This window comes from Myotis daubentonii, chromosome 2 (genome assembly GCF_963259705.1).
Source record: "Myotis daubentonii chromosome 2, mMyoDau2.1, whole genome shotgun sequence".
In the NCBI taxonomy this organism is placed as follows: Eukaryota; Metazoa; Chordata; class Mammalia; order Chiroptera; family Vespertilionidae; genus Myotis; species Myotis daubentonii.
The window spans coordinates 53732720-53751384 of record NC_081841.1 but is presented as its reverse complement, the minus strand read 5'-3'; the positions used below and the strand labels follow the sequence as shown (position 1 = coordinate 53751384).

Genomic DNA, 18665 nt, shown 5'->3' with positions numbered 1-18665 from the left:
ATAGTTTACCTTAGAGTTTGCTCATGATGTTGTACATTTGATGAGTTTGGACAAATGTATAATGATATGTATCTTTTATTATATTATCATACAGAGTATTTTAACTGCTCTCAAAATCCTCTGTGCCCCACCTGTTCACCCTATCCCATTCCTCCCCCGACCCCAGGTAATCTATTGATTGTTTTACTGTCGCCATAGTTTTACCTTTTTCAGAAAGCCATATAGTTGGGGTGATATAGTAAGTAGTCTTTTCAGATTGGCATCTTTCACTTAGTACTATGCATTTAGGGTTCTTCTGTGTCTTTTCATGGCTTGATACCTCTTTTTTTCTTCTTCTTTTTCTTCCTTTTTTCTTAGCACTGAATACTATTTCATTGTCTGGATGTACCACAGTTTATCCATTCACCTACTGAAAGATATCTTGTTTTCTTCCAAGTTTTGGCAAATATGAACAAAACTGCTGTAAATATCCATGTGCAGGTTTTTGTGTCGACATAGTTTTCAACTCCTTGTATAAATACTAAAGAGAACGATTGCTAGATTGTATGGTAAGAGTATGTTTAGTCTGGTAAGAAACTGCCAAACTGTCTTCCGAAGTGACTTTACCATTTTCTATTCCCACCAGCAATTAATGAAAGTTTCTATTGCATCACACCCTCACAAGCATTTGGTGTTGTCAGGGATCTGGATTTTAGTCATTTGAATAGGCGTGTAGTGGTTATGTCGTTTTTGTTTTAATTTGCAGTTCCTTGAGGACATATGATGTGGAGCATCTTTTCATATGCTTAGCTGCCATCTGTATATCTTCTTTGGTGAGGTCTGTCAAAATCTTTGGCCCATTTTTTTTTCTTATTGTTGAGTTTTAAGAGTTCTTTGTATATTTGGTATAACAGCCCTTTATCGATTTATCTTTTGCAAATATTTTCTCTTGGTGTGTGACTTGCCTTCTCATTCTCTTGACATTGTCTTTCACAGAGAGGTTTTCAATATATATATTTTTAATTTCTTTATTGGTTAAGGTATTACAAATGTGTCCTCATCCCTCCCATTAACCCCCAACCTCCCCCCAAGGTTTTTAATATTAATAAACTTTAGCGTATCAATTATTGCTTTCATGGAGTCAATGCCCTTGGTATTTTTCTCTAAAAAGTCACTGCCAAACCCAAGATTATCTAGGTGTTCTTCTGTGTTATCTTTTAGGCGTTTATAGTTTTGTATTTTAAATGTATGTCTATGACTCATTTAGAATTAATTTTTGTGAAGGTTGTAGGTTAATATCTATATTTAATATTTTGCATGTGGATGTCCAATTGTCCCAGCACTGTTTGTGTGAAAAGATCATGTTTGCTCCTTTGTATTACCTTTCCTCCTTTGTTAAAAATAATTATGTGGGTCTATTTCTGGGCTCTCTTTGATGTTCCATTAATATTTTTGTTTGTTGTTTCACTAATGCTATCTTGTCTTGATCACTATAGTTTTATGTCTTGAATTGGATAGTGTCAGTCTATCAGCATTATTCTCCTTCAATATTGTGTTGTATATTCTGAGTCTTTGACCTTTCCACATAAAGTTTAGAATCAGTTTGTTAACACCCACAATATTACTTGCTGGGTTTTTTATAGAGATTGCATTGAATCTATAGATCAAGTTAGGGAAGAATTAATATCTTGACAATAAATATATATTTAGTTCTTTGATTTTGTTCATTAGGGTTTTATAATTTTCTTTGTATAGGTCTTACACATATTTTGTTAGATTTATACCGAAGTCTTTCATTTTGGGAGGTGCTAATATAAATGATATATTACTTTTAATTTCATATTCCACTTGTTCATTGCTGGTATACAAGAAAACAATTGACTTTCGTATATTAACCTTGTACTCTGCAACTTTGCTATAATTGCTTATTAATTCCAGGAGTATTTTGGGGGTGTTTTTTTTGTTTTGTTTTTTGTTTTGTTTTGTTTTCATCTGGATTTTCTACACAGACAATCATGTGATCTGTGAACAAAGTTTTATTTCTTCCTTCCCAAGTTACATACTTTTTATTTCCTTTTTTGTCTTACTGTATTAGCTAGGACATCTAGTACAATGTTGAAAGGGAATAGTGAGAGGGGGAATGGATCATCCTTGCCTTGTTCTTGCTCTTAGTAGGGAAGCTTCAAGTTTCTCTTTATTAAGTATGATGTTAGCTGTAGGTTTTTTGTAGATGTTCTTTATCAAGTTGAGGAAATTCTCCTATATTCTTAGTTTGCTGAGAATTTTTATCATGAGTAGGTACAGGATTTTGTCAAATGCTTTTTTGCATCTGTTGATATGGTGATGTGATTTTTCTTCTTTAGCCTGTTGATGCAATGGATTACATTAATTAACTTTCAAATGTTGAATCAGCCTTCCATACCTAGGATAAATCTCACTTGGTTGTGGTGTATAATTCTTTTTATACATTTTTGGATTTTATTTACTAACTAGGGGCCCGGTGCACGAAATTCGTGCACTGGGTGTGTGTGTGTGTGTGGGAGTGTCCCTCAGCCCAGCCTGCCCCCTCTCACATACTGGGAGCCCTCAGGCGTTGACCCCCATCACCCTCCAATCGCAGGATCGGCCCCTTGCCCAGGCCTGACGCCTCTAACAGAGGCGTCAGGCCTGGGCAGGGGACCCTCATTTCCCCCCATCACTGGTTCTGCCCCCAGCCCCCTCCGATTGCTGGCTCTACCCCTTGCCCGGGCCTGATGCCTCAGCCAGAGGCGTAGACCCCCATCACCCTCCGATCGCCTGATCGGCCCCTTGCCCAGGCCTGACGCCTCCGCCAGAGGTGTTAGGCTTGGAAAGGGGACCCCCATCTCCCCCCGATCACTGGCTCTGGCCCCCGCCCAGGCCTGAGGCCTCTGGCCCAGGAATCATGCCTGGGCAGGGGACCCCCATCTCCCTCTGATCGCTTGCTCCACCCCTCGCCCAAGCCTGACGTCTCTGACCCAGGCTTCAGGCCTGGGCAAGGGGACCATCATATCCCCCCAATCCCCGGCTCCGCCCCCCGCCCAGGCCTGATGCCTCGGCCAGAGGAGTTGACCCTCATTACCCTCCGATCACCAATCACCGGATCGGCCCCTTGACCAGGCCTGAGGCCTCCGGCAGAGGTGTCAGGCCTGGGCAGGGGACCCCCAGCTCCCCGTGGTTGCAGGCTCCGCCCCTGCCCAGGCCTAACACCTCTGGCCTAGGCGTCCGGCCCAGGCAGCGGGGACCCGCAGCTGCAGCAGCCCCGCGATCGTGGGCTCCGCTTTAGGCCCAGGCAAGGGACCCCTAGCTCCTGGGACTGCCAGCTTCGACCGTGCCCAGCTCCCATCGCTGGCTCCACCCCTACTTCCTGCTATCACTGGCCAGGGCGGAAAAGGCACCTGATTCTCCGATCATGGCTGGGGGGCAGGGCAAAGGCAGCCCCAGGGCCACCTTTGCCCTGCCCCCCAGCTCTTAGCTCCCCCCTGGGTTTCCGATCACTGTCAGTGGCAGGGGGCTTCTTCCTGCTTTCCCTTTCGCCTCCCTGCATTGTGCCTACATATGCAAATTAACCGCCATCTTGTTGGCAGTTAACTGCCAATCTTAGTTGGCAGTTAACTGCCAATCATAGTTGGCAGTTAATTTGCATATAGCCCTGATTAGCCAATGAAAATGGTATCGTTGTACGCCAATTACCATTTTTCTCTTTTATTAGTATAGATATTTTGTTGAGGATTTTCACATCTATGTACATGAGAGATGTTGGTCTGTAGTTCTCTTTTTTGTAATGCCTTTCTCTGTTTTGGTATTGGGGTAATGCTGGCCTCATCCTATATAATAAAGAGGTAATATGCAAATTGACCATCATGCCCTCACACAAGATGGCCACCCCCATGTGGTCATAAGATGGCCACCACAAGATGGCCAGCAGGGGAGGGCAGTTGTGGGCGATCAGGCCAGCAAGGGGAGGGCAGTTGGGGGCTACCAGGCCTGCAGGGGAGGACAGTTAGGGGCAACCAGGCCTGCAGGGGAGGACAGTTAGGGGCAACCAGGCCTGCAGGGGAGGACAGTTAGGGGCGGCCAGGCTGGCAGGGGAGGGCAGTTGGGGGGGACCAGGCCTGCAGGGGAGGGTAGTTGGGGGCAACCAGGCTGGCAGGGGAGGGCAGTTAGGGGCAACCAGGTCAGCAGCAGAGGGCAGTTGGGGGGGACCAGGCCTGCAGGGGAGGGCAGTTGGAGGGGACCAGGCCTGCAGGGGAGGGTAGTTGGGGGCGACCAGGCCGGCAGGGGAGGGCAGTTCGGGGTGAGATCAGGCCAGCAGGGGAGGACAGTTGGGGGCAATCGGGCTGGCAGGGAAGCAGTTAGGAGTTGATCAGGCTGGCAGGAGAGTGGTTCGGGGGTGATCAGGCTGGCAGGCAGAGTAATAAGTAAGAAAGTATTCCCTCTGCTTCTAATCCTTTGGAAGAGATTGTAGAGAATAGGTATAATTTTTTCCTTAAATGTTTGGTATAATTCACCAACCCATTTGGACCTGGTGCTTTCTGTTTTGGAAGTTGTTTATTGATTCAGTTAATTTACTAGATAGAGGTGTATTCCTCAGAATGTGACCTCATTTGGCTGTAATTAGTTATTATGAGGTCATACTGGAGTAAGGTGGGCACCTATGCAATATAACTGGTATCCTTATAAAAACAGGAAATTGAACCATATAAAGATTGGAGTTATTCTGCCACAGCCAAGGAACACCAAAGATTATCAGCAAACCACCAGAAACTAGGAGAGAAGCCTAGAATACATCCTTCTGAGGGAACCAGCCCTGCTGATGCCTTGATTTTAGACTTCTAGCCTTCAGAGTTGTGAGACAATAAATTTCTGTTGTGTTTAAGGCACCAGATTTGTGGTACTTTGTCAGGGCAGCTCTAGCAACTAATATAGGAGCCATTATATGTCAGGGCAGCTCTAGCAACTAATATAGGAACCACAGCCTGCCACACTGTGGTTGAAATCTACAACTTGCTGTAGTGAGTTGTTACCAAGAAGTGAAGACTAAGAGTTACCAGAGTCTTAGTTCTTCCCTGATAGCCATCAGTCTGCTTAATGGCTTTTATATTTATCCTTGCTCCTTTCCCAAATTAACAGATGGGGCTGTTGTAATGTGATATGAAGGTTAATAGGATCCCATTAGTACCTCCTGGTTTGTCTGCATTCTGATGTAATAGGGTGGGAGGTTGTATATAATAAGGATTTTTTATCATTTTAGACCACAATCAAAAATTGAATATGACTCTATTGAAATAATAAAATGGCATTTTTTCCCTTTGTGTATTTTGCCAAATATCTCCAATTTTGAATAAGTCTGGGGGCTGGTTTCCAGAAACTAGCTCATGAATAATTTTCTCAATTCAGTCAGACCTTTATTAGCCTTTGTGAGTTCAATTTAATTTTTAAAAACTTGAATATCTATAATGTACTAGACATCATACTAGATACTAGTGATAAAAAGATATATAAGACATCAAAGTTATTCCCTGTCTTGTATGGGAGTCAGACACATAACTGCCAATTAAATTATAATATGATAAATGTAATAATATAAGTACAGTTTTTTCAAATACTGAGAGGGTAGACATCAGGGAAAGTTTCATGGAGGAAATTATGTTTTAACTGGTTTTGAAAGATAAAGAAAAATTTGCGAGACAGAGAAGGTGGAGAACATTCCACACATAAGAGAATGTCAGACATGAAGAAAGAAACAGCATGGTACATTCAGAGAAATTCTAGGTAGCTTGCTGTAGATGGAGCACAGATTGTGATGGGGAGCAGCAGGAGATGAGGCTGGATTGATTAGCAGGGGCAGTTTCTAGGGAAACTGATGAATCGCTTCAGTATTGGATCACTATGACAGTAAAGAAGCATGTGGATAAGCATTACTGCTAGGCAGCATAGATTCCATTCTTTTCCCCTGCCTACCTGTTGTCCTCTTCAGTGGCCAATATTCTAAAAAATATCTCTTATGACTATAAAGCAAACATCCAAAATTTAAGGAGTTTCCCATTTGCCTGGTTTTATTTCAAAACCTTGCAAGTTAGACACGAAGATAATCAATAAGCTAAATATATCAAGAAGTAATGGTAAAAAAAATTTTCTGCATTAAATTAAGGTGGCAATATATCCATGCCTCTTTTTCTATTTTGTTTGTCAGTTTGTTTTGTGCATTAAATTCCACATGTAAGAGAGATCACATGATACTTGCCTTTCTCAGACTGGCTTATTTCACTTAGCATAATACGCTCCAGGTCTATTCATGCTGTTGCAAAAGATAAGATTACCTTCTTTTTAATGACTGAGTAGTATTCCATTGTGTAAATGTACCACTGCTTTTTTATCTACTCATCTACTTGGGCTGTTTCCATTTCTTGGCTATTGTAAATAAAGCTGCTATGAACATACGGTTGCGTATATTCTTTCTGATTGATGTTTTGGAATTATTAGGGCATATTCCCACAAGTTGGGTTGCTGGGTCCAAAGGCAATTCTATTTTTAATTTTTTGAGGGAACTTTATACTGTTTCCGCAGTGGCTGCACCAGTCTGTATTCCCATCAAGGGTGCACTAAGTTTCCCTTTTCTCCACATCCTCACCAGCATTTTTTGTTCATTTATTTATTGATGGTAGACATCCTGGCAGGTGTGAGGTGATAACTCATTGTGGTATTGATTTGCATCTCTCTGATGATTAGTGATATTGAACATTTTTTCATGTGCCTATTGGCCATTTGTATGTCCTCTTTGGAGAAGTGTCTGTTTAGATCCTTTGCACGTTTTTAATTGGTTGTTTGTCTTATTGGTGTTGAGTTGTATAGGTTCTTTGTATATTTTGGAAATTGAGCCCTTGTTAGATGTATCATTGGTAAACATGTTCTCCCATACAGTGGGTTCCCTTTCCATTTTGTTGATGGTTTGTTTTGCTGTGCAGAGGCTTTTTAGTTTGCTATAGCCCCATTTGCTTGTTTTTTGTTTGTTTTTTATTTATTTCATTTGCCCTAGGAGACATTTAGGCAAGAATATTGCTCTGAGAGATGTCTGAGCACAATGGAATATTATTCAGCCATAAGAAAGAAAGGAAATCCTTCCATTTGCAACAACATGGATGGATCTTGAGGGCATTATGCTAAATGAAATATGGCAGACACAGATAGATAAATAATGTATGATCTCACTTACACATAAACTCTAAAATAGCCAAAGTCATAGAACCAGAGAACAGAATCATCATTACCAGTGGTTGTGGGTAAGGGAAACATGAACATGTTGGTCAAAGGGTATTGTATTGCATTATATAACTGCCTTTGTTTTATTGTAGTCACTACTAAGTTGGCCTGACTTTTTCTTTCATGAGTCTATCATTTTCAGTTTTTCCTTCTGCATTCCATATTAACATATACTCTGTTAATATAAGAATAGGAACATGTCCATTTTTGTAAAATTTAGCATTTAGTGTGTGAAATGCACAGAACTAAGTGTTTGAGACTTATAATTGAATTGGTTTTGCTAATAATCATATGAAGAGAATACATTTCTTCTTACAACTTGACGAATAAAATAAGCTTTGTGAGTTTAGGCAAATTGCCTAGATTACAGTTCATAATGAAAGTTATACTTTCATTAGATGTAAACTATGTTTAGTCTGAATCAAACACCTATGCACATTAAAATTAAGTAGTCATTAAAATAAAGATATTTAATAACCTTTACTAATTTTATTCCCTGGCCCCTAGAAATTATACCATTTTACCGCTGAGGTCTCTGACATGGGGGAAATTAGCTACCTCCTTGTAGTTACTACTTACGTTTTTCACATGAGGGAAAAACTACATTAGGTAAAGAAAGTGGGGGGGAGGTCAATTGGGAAAAAAGGGGACATGTAATACTTTAAACAATAAAATAAATACATACATACATACATACATACATACATACTGGAAAAAATTAAGGTGGCAAGCCAAATTCAGTACACCCTACCTACAAGCTTCTGGTTTATTTAAGAGACCTGCCAAACCATTTGAGTCTTTTTCTATTTCTTTACCACCCTATAACCTCTTGCTAAGGCTCTGGGCACTTAAGCTTAGATAGCTTGTTTAAAACAACATATTGCTGCAGTTTGGAATTATTTGTGAGTGAGTGAGTTTGAAGACTGAGAAATAGATCTTTTTTTTTCTTCCCTCCCTCTCTTTTCTTCTCTCCTTCCCTCACTCCAGCCTTTCCAGCTTCAATTTTTATTTTGGCTTAACTATTACAGTACTAAATTGTATAAGCCCTTAAAGTCATTAATAGGCTCTATACTGTGACTTGTGTATGCTCTGCTCAGCTCATTGTAAGCATTCAGAATTTCCTGTATTATCAAGAAGTGTTTAGAGCAGAAATGGGGAACTGTTTTTCTGCCAAGGGCCATTTAGATATTTATAATATAACTAGAGGCCCGGTGCACAAAAATTTGTGCACTTGGAGGGAGGGCAGCCCCTCAGCCCGGCCTGTGCCCTCTCGCAGTCTGGGACCCCTCAGGGAATGGCCACCTGCTGGCTTAGGCCTGCTCCCCGGAGGATTGGGCCTAAGATGGCAGTAAGACATCCCTCTGGCAGCCCGGCAGCCCTCGGGGGATGTCCACTTGCTAGCGGGGAGCAGACCTAAGCTGCAGTCAGACATCCTTAGCGCTGCTGAGGAGGCAGGAGAGGCTCCCACCACCACCGCTGTACTGGCAGCCATCAGCCTGGCTTGTGGCTGAGCAGAGCTCCTCCATGTGGGAGTGACTGACCACCAGAGGGAGCTCCTGCATTGAGCGTCTGCCCCCTGGTGGTCAGTGTGTGTCATAGTGACCAGTCATTCCCAGTCTTTCTGCTGTTAGGGTCAGTTTGCATATTACCCTTTTACTATATAGGATAGAGGCCTGGTGCATGGGTGGGGGCCGGCTGGTTTACCTTGAAGGGTGTCCCGGATCAGGGTGGGGTTCCCGCTTGGGTGCCTGGCCAGCCTGGATGAGGGGCTGATGGCTGTTTGCAGCTGGTCATACCTCCTTCAGTGTGGGGGTCCCCACTAGGGTGCCTGGCCAGCCTGGATGATGGGCTGATGGCTGTTTTCAGGCTGGCCACACCCCCTTTAGGGTGGGGGTCCCCACTGGGGTGCCTGGTCAGTCTGAGTGAGGGGCTGAGGGCTGTTTTCAGGCTGGCCGGGACTGAAGCTCCCAGCCTCTCCTTTTTTTCTTTTCTTTTTTTTTCCTGCGATTTATTTACCTTCTGTAATTGAAACATTGTTGCCGTCACTGGCGCTCCCAGCTCTGAGGCCGTGGCCTGCTGAAAGCAGGTATCTGGGGTTTGTTTAGCTTCTATAATTGAAACATTCTTGCTTTCAGGCTCAGAGCCAGGCCGTGGCAGGTGGGGAACCTTGGCTTCCTCCATCACTGGAGCAAGCAAGCCTCATGTTCACTTCAGCTGCGTGGCTGCCGGCCGCCATCTTTGTTGGCAGTTAATTTGCATATCGCCCTGATTAGCCAATGGGAAGCATAGCGGAGGTATGGTTAATTACCCTTTTTGTCTTTTATTAGGTAGGATTTGTGGGCCATACAAAATTATCAACTTAAAAATTAGCCTGCTATATTTGGTCAAACATTTAATTAATTCACCCCAATGCCTTGGCAGGGCTAGACCAAATGATTGCGGCCTGCGGGCTGGACATTCCCCACCCTGGATTAGAGAGTTCTTTTTCCATAATGAAATTTTTAGCAGCCCAATTGAGGAAAACACTGTGTAGTAGATTTGCCTAAATCTAATGGTTAAGGTCCACATTGTTCACACTGTATCTTTGGCCTTCCCAACCCATATCTGAGATCCAGGGATGGCTTCACTTACTGTGTAGCAAATTAGAAGATAAAAGTGAGTGATGTGTTTTTGAAAGGTCTATACCTCATAATCCTATCTAATAGGGTGATATGCAAATTAACCATCCCTCCGTCACAAAGATGGTGGCGCCCATAGCCACAAGATGGCGGCACCTAGTCCTCTCAGCCCCGCGGGAGTCCCTCAGTTGCGGGGGGGGCGGCCACTGAGAGCAGGCAGCGTGAGCAGCCTTAGTCGCCACAACAACACAAGCATTCCACCCTGGCCACGGAGGGCCTGGGGGAGTGGGGGGAACACTTGCGTCCTCACCCCAATGATGAGGCAAGCATTCCACACCCCGCCACAGATGGGCCTCTGGCCAGGCTGGGGCGTGGAACGCTTTTGTTGTCGCCCCAGCAACAAGGCAAGCTTTCCACGCCTGGCCGTGAGTGGGCCTCTGGGCTGCGGAGAGCCTCTGGGCAGTGGGCGTGGAGGCCTCGCAGAGAGCTACTGGTGCACGGATTTGTGTGCAGGGCTACTAGTATTCTAATAATAGTTTGAAAAGAGAGATGATACTGAAAAATATAAATGGGTAATGTCAGAACTTTTACTGAGTGATAATCACTTTGACCCAAAAATAATCTTTCCTTGCTTTGTTAAAAACTAGTTATTCCTTTGGGAACTTTAATGGTACCTCAACTAAGTGGCTACATCTGGAAAGCAGAATACTAAAAAGTCTACCATTAGAGCAAAAGCAATTAGCTATGTAACTGACACAGAACCAAGCCCTGCTGAATTGCTATTGGAATCTCTGCTCCAAAGCACTGGTCCTTTAAAGTTTGCTGAGCATTTAATCCATTCAAGAAAGTAGCTGCCATTTTAGGAAAGATAATGAATATTGTTGTTAATTCTTAAGCATAATTCCCAAAGTGGCCTTGATTTTAATAAAGAGCCAGCCATTATGTATTGAGGTAGGGGATCAGCCAAAACTAAGGAAAGATGTGGCTCAAACTAAAACTCCGAACCTTAGTGAAGAGTGATCTTTAATTACCTCAGTCTCAAGAGCAACATCATAAGTTGCTTCTCTTTTACTATTTTGGCCTTCCAAAACCCGCCAAATAGTATATAACCATTGTTTTTAAGGAACCCTGGGGCAATAGGAAATGAGATAGAGTAATTTATTTGGTATACTATGTGAAAATGAAAATGGAAGTCTGCATTAGGGTACAATTGATAAATACTCATGAAGATATAGAATGAGATACTTCCTTGCATATTTCAGTTTCTGAGTTTCTTAAATTGAAAAAGAGGAAAAATCTATATATCTTGAAAGTCATCATTTATTGGTTAGGAATGGTTGCAGCTGCAAGTACCTAACAGTAGCTTTAAACTTTGTGAACCTTATAACAAAAGAAGTCTAGAATTAGGACTCTTTTCCAGAGTTAAGCAAGAGGACCTAGGTTCTTTCTACCTCTCTGCTTCACCACTTTTAGCTTTTACCTTTTAGTTTCAAGTTTGTCACCTCACAATCAGAGGGTGAGGAAGAAAAGAGGAGTAGCACCAGAGACTTTTCTGCTTTTCCCTTTTCTTTAAAAAATATATTTTTAGTTTATTGATTTTTTTTTTAGAGTGGGGAGAGAGAGTGAAAGAGAAACATCAATTTGTTGTTGCATTTACTTATGCATTCATTGGTTGATTAATGATGTGCCCTGACCAGGGATCAAACCTGCAACCTTGGTGTATCTGGACAACTGAGTAGCTCTACCCAACTGAGCTAATAGGCTAGCACTCTATCTTTCTCTTTTATAAGGAAACAAAAGCTTTTCCAGAGTTACAGTCTTCTACTGCCATTGGATTTCTGTGTCTCATTGACCTGAACTTTTTGACAGGTTTAGTCTTAGCAGCATGGGAGGCTGGGAAACGAATATCTGGCACTTTTTTTTTTTTTTTTTTTTTTTTTGCCTTTATAGTAGAAGACAAACAAGGGAGAAGAGTTGGGAATGAGGATGGGTTCAGAAACCAATGATGCCTTCATCAAACCTATTGCCTCTTCCCTTTCTCTGTCCTTCCCCCAAGTAATCTAGCAAGTAAGATAACAGTCTTCAGGACCAGAGAGGCCTGATAAGCCAAGCCATACAGATTTCCAGTTTCAAAGTAATTGGACACAGAATTTAGTTTATGGCCTTACTGAAAAAAGTCACAAGAGAATATTATTAAAAAGAAATAAATGGATTCTGGGAAGATGGTAGAATAGGAGGTACAAGGAATCTGTCTTCCCATCAGACAATAATTGCACTGGCAGGATCTGTCTGATATAACTGTTGTGGGACCCTGGAGTCTATTGAAGGCTTGTAACTTTCAGGGTAAGAATCAGAGGAAAATTGTGGTTAATTTTAGTCGATTTCAGGAGAAGTTAGACATCCCCATTCCCTGTCAGGCCGTTGTGTATATGTTCTTGGAGCAACTTGGAGGATGGGGTCATTTTTGCCTTTCCTCTGAATATCAGAGATCTGTGCTCTGATTGCTGATTGTTGCTTCTGATCACAGAGGTGTAGACAAAGAGGTTGTTAGCCATTTTGTGGCACCTCCCTGCATTGTTATAAGCCCCTCTGGCTGATGTGACTTCTAGGACATTTAAAGCACCTTTACCCTTTTTCCCCTTTATTTTTAACTATTTCTCCTTTCAGGAGCCAGACAATAAAGACTAGGATATTAAAAAACAATTGCAGCCCCAACCAGTTTGGCTCAGTGGATAGAGCGTTGGCCTGCGGACTGAGCAGTCCCAGGTTCGATTCTGGCTAAGGGCATGTACCTTGGTTGCGGGCACATTCCCAGTGGAAGGTGTACACAGGTTACCCTAAACAATGAAAAAACACAAAAGCAATTACAAAAACCAGCAAACCCTGGGGAAGGGGTGGAATCTGATTTTCAGAGTTACAACTTTATTAGAGTCAAGTGTCCAGTGTTCAGCAAAAAAATCACAAGGCATATAAAGAAAGAGCAAAGTATGACCCATTCAAAGGAAAAAAATAAACTGTTGTGCAAAAGACCTGATGGCAGATCTATTAGACAAAGACTTTAAAACAACTGTCTTAAAGATGCTCAAAGAACTAAAGGAAGATGTGCAAAAAGTCAAGAAAACAATATGTAAACAAAACAGAAATATCAAGGAAATAGAAAACCGAAAAAGAAATCCTGAAGCTGAAAAGTACAATAACTAAAATAAGAAATTCACTAGAAAGATTCAGAGCAGATTTGATCAGGGAGAAGAAAGAATCAGTGAACTTGAAGGTAGGAGAATGGAAATAATTGAGAGCAAGAAACAGAAAATAAAAATCTTTGGAGGCCAGAAGACCGAAGGCCAATATATGCAGTCCTAAAAGAAAAAACTGTCAACCAAGAATCGTCTATCCAGCTCAACTGGCACGGCTCAGTGGTTGAGCATCGACCTATGAACCAGGTCACAGTTTGATTCCTGGTCAGAGCACATGCCTGGGTTGTGGACTCAATCCTTAGTGTGGGGCATGTAGGAGGCAGCCGATCAGTGCGTCTCTCTCATCATTGATGTTTCTCTTTCTCCCTCTCCCTTCCTCTCAAATCAGTTAAATATATCCTATATAATAAAGATGTAATATGCAAATTGACCATCACTCCAACACACAAGATGGCCGCCCCCATGTGGTCAAAGATGGCCGCCCCCATGTGGACACAAGATGGCCACCACAAGATGGCCGGCAGGGGAGGGCAGTTGTGGGTGATCAGGCCAGCAGGGGAGGGCAGTTGGGAAGGATCAGGCCTGCAGGGGAAGGGCAGTTATGGGCAACCGGGCCAGCAGAGGAGGGCAGTTGGGGGTGACCGGGCCTGCAGGTGAGGGCAGTTGTGGGGAACCAGGCCTGCAGGGGAGGACAGTTGGGGGCAACCAGGCCTGCAGGGGAGGGCAGTTGGGCAGGACCAGGCTGGCAGGGGAGGACAGTTAGGGGTGACCAGGCCAGCAAGGGAGGGCAGTTAGGTGCAATCAGGCTGGCGGGGGAGCAGTTATGCATCGATCAGGCTGGCAGGGGAGTGGTTAGAGGTTGATCAGGATGGCAGGCAGAAGCGGTTAGGGCAGCAGTTCTCAACCTTTGGGTCATGACCCCTTTGGCAGTCAAACGACCCTTTCACAGGGGTCGCCTAAGACCATCCTGCATATCAGATATTTACATTATGATTCATAACAGTAGCAACATTACAGTTATGAAGTAGCAATGAAAATAATTTTATGGTTGGGTCACAACATGAGGAACTGTATTTAAAGGGCCAGGAGGTTGAGAACCACTGGGTTAGGGGCAATCACGCAGGCAGGCAGGTGAGCAGTTGGGAGCCAGCAGTCCTGGATTGTGAGAAGGATATCCGACTGCCCGTTTAGGCCTGATCCCACTGCCTAAACAGGCAGTCAGACATCCCTCAAGGGGTCCCAAATTGGAGAGGGTGCAAGCTGGGCTGAGGGACACACCCCCTACCCCCATGCACGAATTTCGTGCACTGGGCCGCTAGTATGTATATATATATATTTTAAAAAGAATCCTCTATCCAGCAAAACTGCCCTTCAAATGTGAGGGAGTAATTAGGACATTCCTAGGTACACAGAGGCTGAAAGGGTTTATGATCACTAGACTTGCCCTGCAAGAATTGCTCGAGGGAGTCCTGAAAGGTAAAATGAAAGGATACTAGGAAGTAAACTCAGAGCTATAGGGAGAAATCAAAATCTCAAGAAAGGTAAATATGTGGGAAATTATAAAGCTAGAATTACTGTAATAATGGTTTGTAACTGCACTTTTTGCTTTTTATAGGATTTAAAAGACTAATACTTTTTTGTTGTTTTTAATTCTCACCTGAGGATATTTTTCCATTGATCTTTTAGAGAGAGTGGAAGAGAGAGGGAAAGACAGAGAGAAACATCAATGTGAGTGAAACACATTGATTGGTTGCCTCCTGCACACACCCCTACCAGGGCCTGGGAAGGAGCCAGCAACCAAAATAACTTGCCCTTGACCGGAATTGAACCCGGGGACCCTTTGGTCCACAGGCCGACACTACCCATTAAGTTAAACTGGCTAGGGCAAAAGACTAATACTTTTAAAGAAAAAAATTATTAATGCATAAACTAATATTATTGTAACTTTATTTCTTCTTTTTTTTTGTTAATCTTCACCCAAGGATATATTTTTCCATTGATTTTATTTTTAGAGAGAGTGGAAGGGAGGGGAGAGACAGAGAGAGAAACATCGATGTGAGAGAGACACATCAATTGGTTGCTTCCCGCATACACTCTGACCAGTGCCAGCGATCGAGCCTGCAACCAAGGTACACGCCCTTGACCAGAATCGAACCCGTGGCCCTTCAGCCTGCCGGTCAACACTCTAACCACTGAACCAAACCAGCTAGGGCTAATATTACTGTAACTTTAATTTGTAACTCCAAATATTCTTTTCTTCATAATTTAAGAGCCTAATGTATTTAAAAGAATTATTAGTTAATATTTTGGGGCCTACAGTGTATAAAGATGTAATTTTGTGACATCAGCAACCAAAAGAAATAGGTTGAGAACTGTAAAGGAGCAGTTTTTGCATTTATTAAAGTTCAACTGGTATAAAGTCAAATTAGAGTATTATAACTTGAGGTTGCTAAATGTAATTCCATGGGTAATCACAAAGAAAGCAACTATAGAATATACACAAAAGGAAATGAGAAATTTAAGCATTTCTTTAAAAAAATCAACTAAAAAGGAAGACAGTAATGAGAGACAAAAAAGCTATAGATTATATAGAAGACAAAGAGCACAATGACAGTCGTCCTCCTTATTAGTACTTACTTTAAAAGCAAATGGATTAAACTCTTCCATCAAAAGACAGAGATTGGTGAAATGGATAAAAACGTTATCAAACTATATGATGTCTCCAAGAGACTCACTTGAGACCCAAACACACAAACAGGTTGAAAGTGAACAGATGCCAAAGATGTCCCATGCAAATGGTTACCAAAAGAGAGCAGTGGTAGGTATAATTATAGCAGAATAAATAGATCTTTGATCAAAATAAGTTATAAGAGACAAAGAGGACATTATCCTATACCAGTGGTCGGCAAACTCATTAGTCAACAGAGCCAAATATCAACAGTACTACGATTGAAATTTCTTTTGAGAGCCAAATTTTTTAAACTTAAAACTATATAGGTAGGTACATTGTTAACAACTTAATTAGGGTACTCCTAAGGCAGTGATGGCAAACCTTTTGAGCTTGGCGTGTCAGCATTTTGAAAAACCCTAACTTAACTCTGGTGCCGTGTCACATATAGAAATTTTTTGATATTTGCAACCATAGTAAAACAAAGATTTATATTTTTGATATTTATTTTATATATTTAAATGCCAGTTAACAAAGAAAAATCAACCAAAAAAATGAGTTCGCGTGTCATCTCTGACACGCATGTCATATGTTCGCCATCACTGTCCTAAGGCTTAGGAAGAGCTACACTCAAGGGGCCAAAGAGCTGCATGTGGCTCGCGAGCCACAGTTTGCCGACCACAGTCCTATACAATAAAAGGCTAATATGCAAATCAACCGAACAGCTGAACAACCAGTTGCTATGATGCGCACTGACCACCACCAGGGGGCAGACACTCAACACAGGAGCTGCCCCCTGATGATCAGTGCGCTCCCACAGGGGGAGCGCCACTCAGCCAGAAGCCCTGAGCCGGGCTCACGGCTGGTGAGCGCGGTAGTGGCAGGAGCCTCTCTGCCTCCATGGCAGCACTAAGGATGTCGGACATCTTCCGAGGGCTCCCGGACTGTGAGAGGGCACGGGCCGGGCTGAGTGACCCCCCCCCACCCTGAGTGCACAAATTTTGTGCACTAGGCCTCTAGTATATTAATAAAAGTTTCAATATAGCTAAAGGATATAACAGTTATACACATTTACATACCTGATGATAAACTGTCAAAATATATGAAGCAGAAACTGACAGAATTGAAGGGAGAAATAGACATTAATAGTTGAAGAATTCAATACTTTGCTCACAATAATGGATAGAAAGACCAGACAGAAAATAAGGAAATAGAAGACTTAACACAATAAACCAACTTGATCTGACAGGCATATATAGAACACTCTGACCAACAACAATAGCATGCACTTTCTTCTCAAGTGCACAGGGGACATTTTCCTGAGTACATCATATTCTAGGCCATAAATTAAGTCTTAATAGATTTTATTTTTATTTATTTAATGATAGCATTTTTTATTATTTTTTAATACTAAGTCTTTATTGTTGAGAGTATTACAGATGTCCCCCTTTTTTCCCTCCAGTCCCCCCCACCCCCCCAGTTCCCACCCCACCCCAGGCCTTCACCACCCTATTGTCTGTGTCCATAGGTAATGTATACATGCATATAAGATATGTGGTTAATCTCTTCCCGCTCCCCCTCCCCCTTCCCTCTCAGAGTCGTCAGTCTGTGCCATGTTTCCGTGCCTCTGATTCTATTTTATTCAGTATATTTTGTTCATTAGATTTCTTGTTCATTTATTTTGATTTTTAGACTCAATTGATAGATATATATTTATTGCCATTTTATTGTTCATCTTCTCCTCTTCCTCCTCCTTCTTCTTCCTCTTCCTCTTCTTAAAGAACACCCTTCAACATTTCATGTAATACTAGTTTGGTGGTGATGAACTCATTTTTTTCTTGTCTGTGAAACTCTTTATCTGACCTTCAATTCTAAATAATAGCTTTGCTGGGTAGAGTAATCTTGGTTGTAGGTCCTTGCTATTCATCACTTTGAATGGAGAAAGGACAGTTTTTTCAACAAATGGGAAAACTGGATTTCCACATACAAAAGAATGAAGTTGGACTCTTCTCTAACAGCATATATAAAAATTAATTCAAAATGAATCAAGAATTTAAATGTAAGACCTAAAACAATAAAACTCTTAGAAGAAAACGTAGGACAAAACTTTATGACATTGGATTTGGCAGTGATTTCTTGAATATGACACCAAAGGTGCAGGTAAGAAAAGAAAAAATAGACCAATTGAACTTCATTAAAATTTTAAAATTTTTTGCATTAAAAGACAGAGTAAAAAGACAGCCCAGAGAATGAGAAAAAATATTTGGAAGTCTATATCTGATAAGGCATTAGCATCCAGAATATATGGAGAACATTTAAAACTCAACAACAAAAAAACAACCGAATTCAAAAATTGGCAAAGTATACATTTCTCCAAAGAAAAATATACAGATGTCCAATAAGTATATGAAAAGATGCTCAACATCACTAATCATTAGGGAAATGCACATCAGAATACAATGAGATATCACTTTACACCGATTATGATTACTATCTATGATAATATGCAAATCGACCGAACAGCCAAACAGCGGAACAACTCCAGACGACCACACTATGACACCCACTGGCACCAGGCCAGTCAAGGTGGGTGCAATGCGATTAGTCAGGGGTCCAGCCATTGCCCCATGATCGCCCCAAAGAGGGAGGCCCAGGCCACTGACCAGTGGGCTGTAGTGGGTGGACAGGGCCTCACTCTGCGAGAGCGATCCATCACGGAGCCCCAGCCGGGTGGACAGGGCCTACCTCTTTGGGGCGATGGATCGCAAACTTCCAAGATCCATCGCCCCAAAGAGGGAGGCCCAGGCTACCCAGCGGCGGTGCTGCAGCAGGTGGGTGGGGCCTCCCTCTGTGGGGCAGTTGATCACGGGGCTCCCGGATTGTGAGAGGGTACAGGCCAGGCTGAGGGACACCACCCCCCACACC

At 42.4% G+C, this 18665-nt stretch overlaps 1 protein-coding gene across 10 annotated transcripts in view; it reads left to right on the top strand.

Annotated features, from left to right (window-relative positions):
• The window catches only part of ATF7 (activating transcription factor 7), a 114758-nt gene that overhangs the window by 40068 nt on the left and 56025 nt on the right, over positions 1-18665 (top strand). For 2 of the 10 annotated variants that reach the window (XM_059683051.1, XM_059683052.1), the window contains exon 3: positions 746-817. The exons of the other annotated variants lie outside the window; for them this stretch is intronic. In XM_059683051.1, coding sequence (XP_059539034.1) covers positions 782-817 — 36 coding nt within the window. In that variant the 5' untranslated portion in view covers positions 746-781. The remainder of the gene's footprint in view (positions 1-745; positions 818-18665) is intronic. 10 annotated transcript variants of the gene reach the window in all.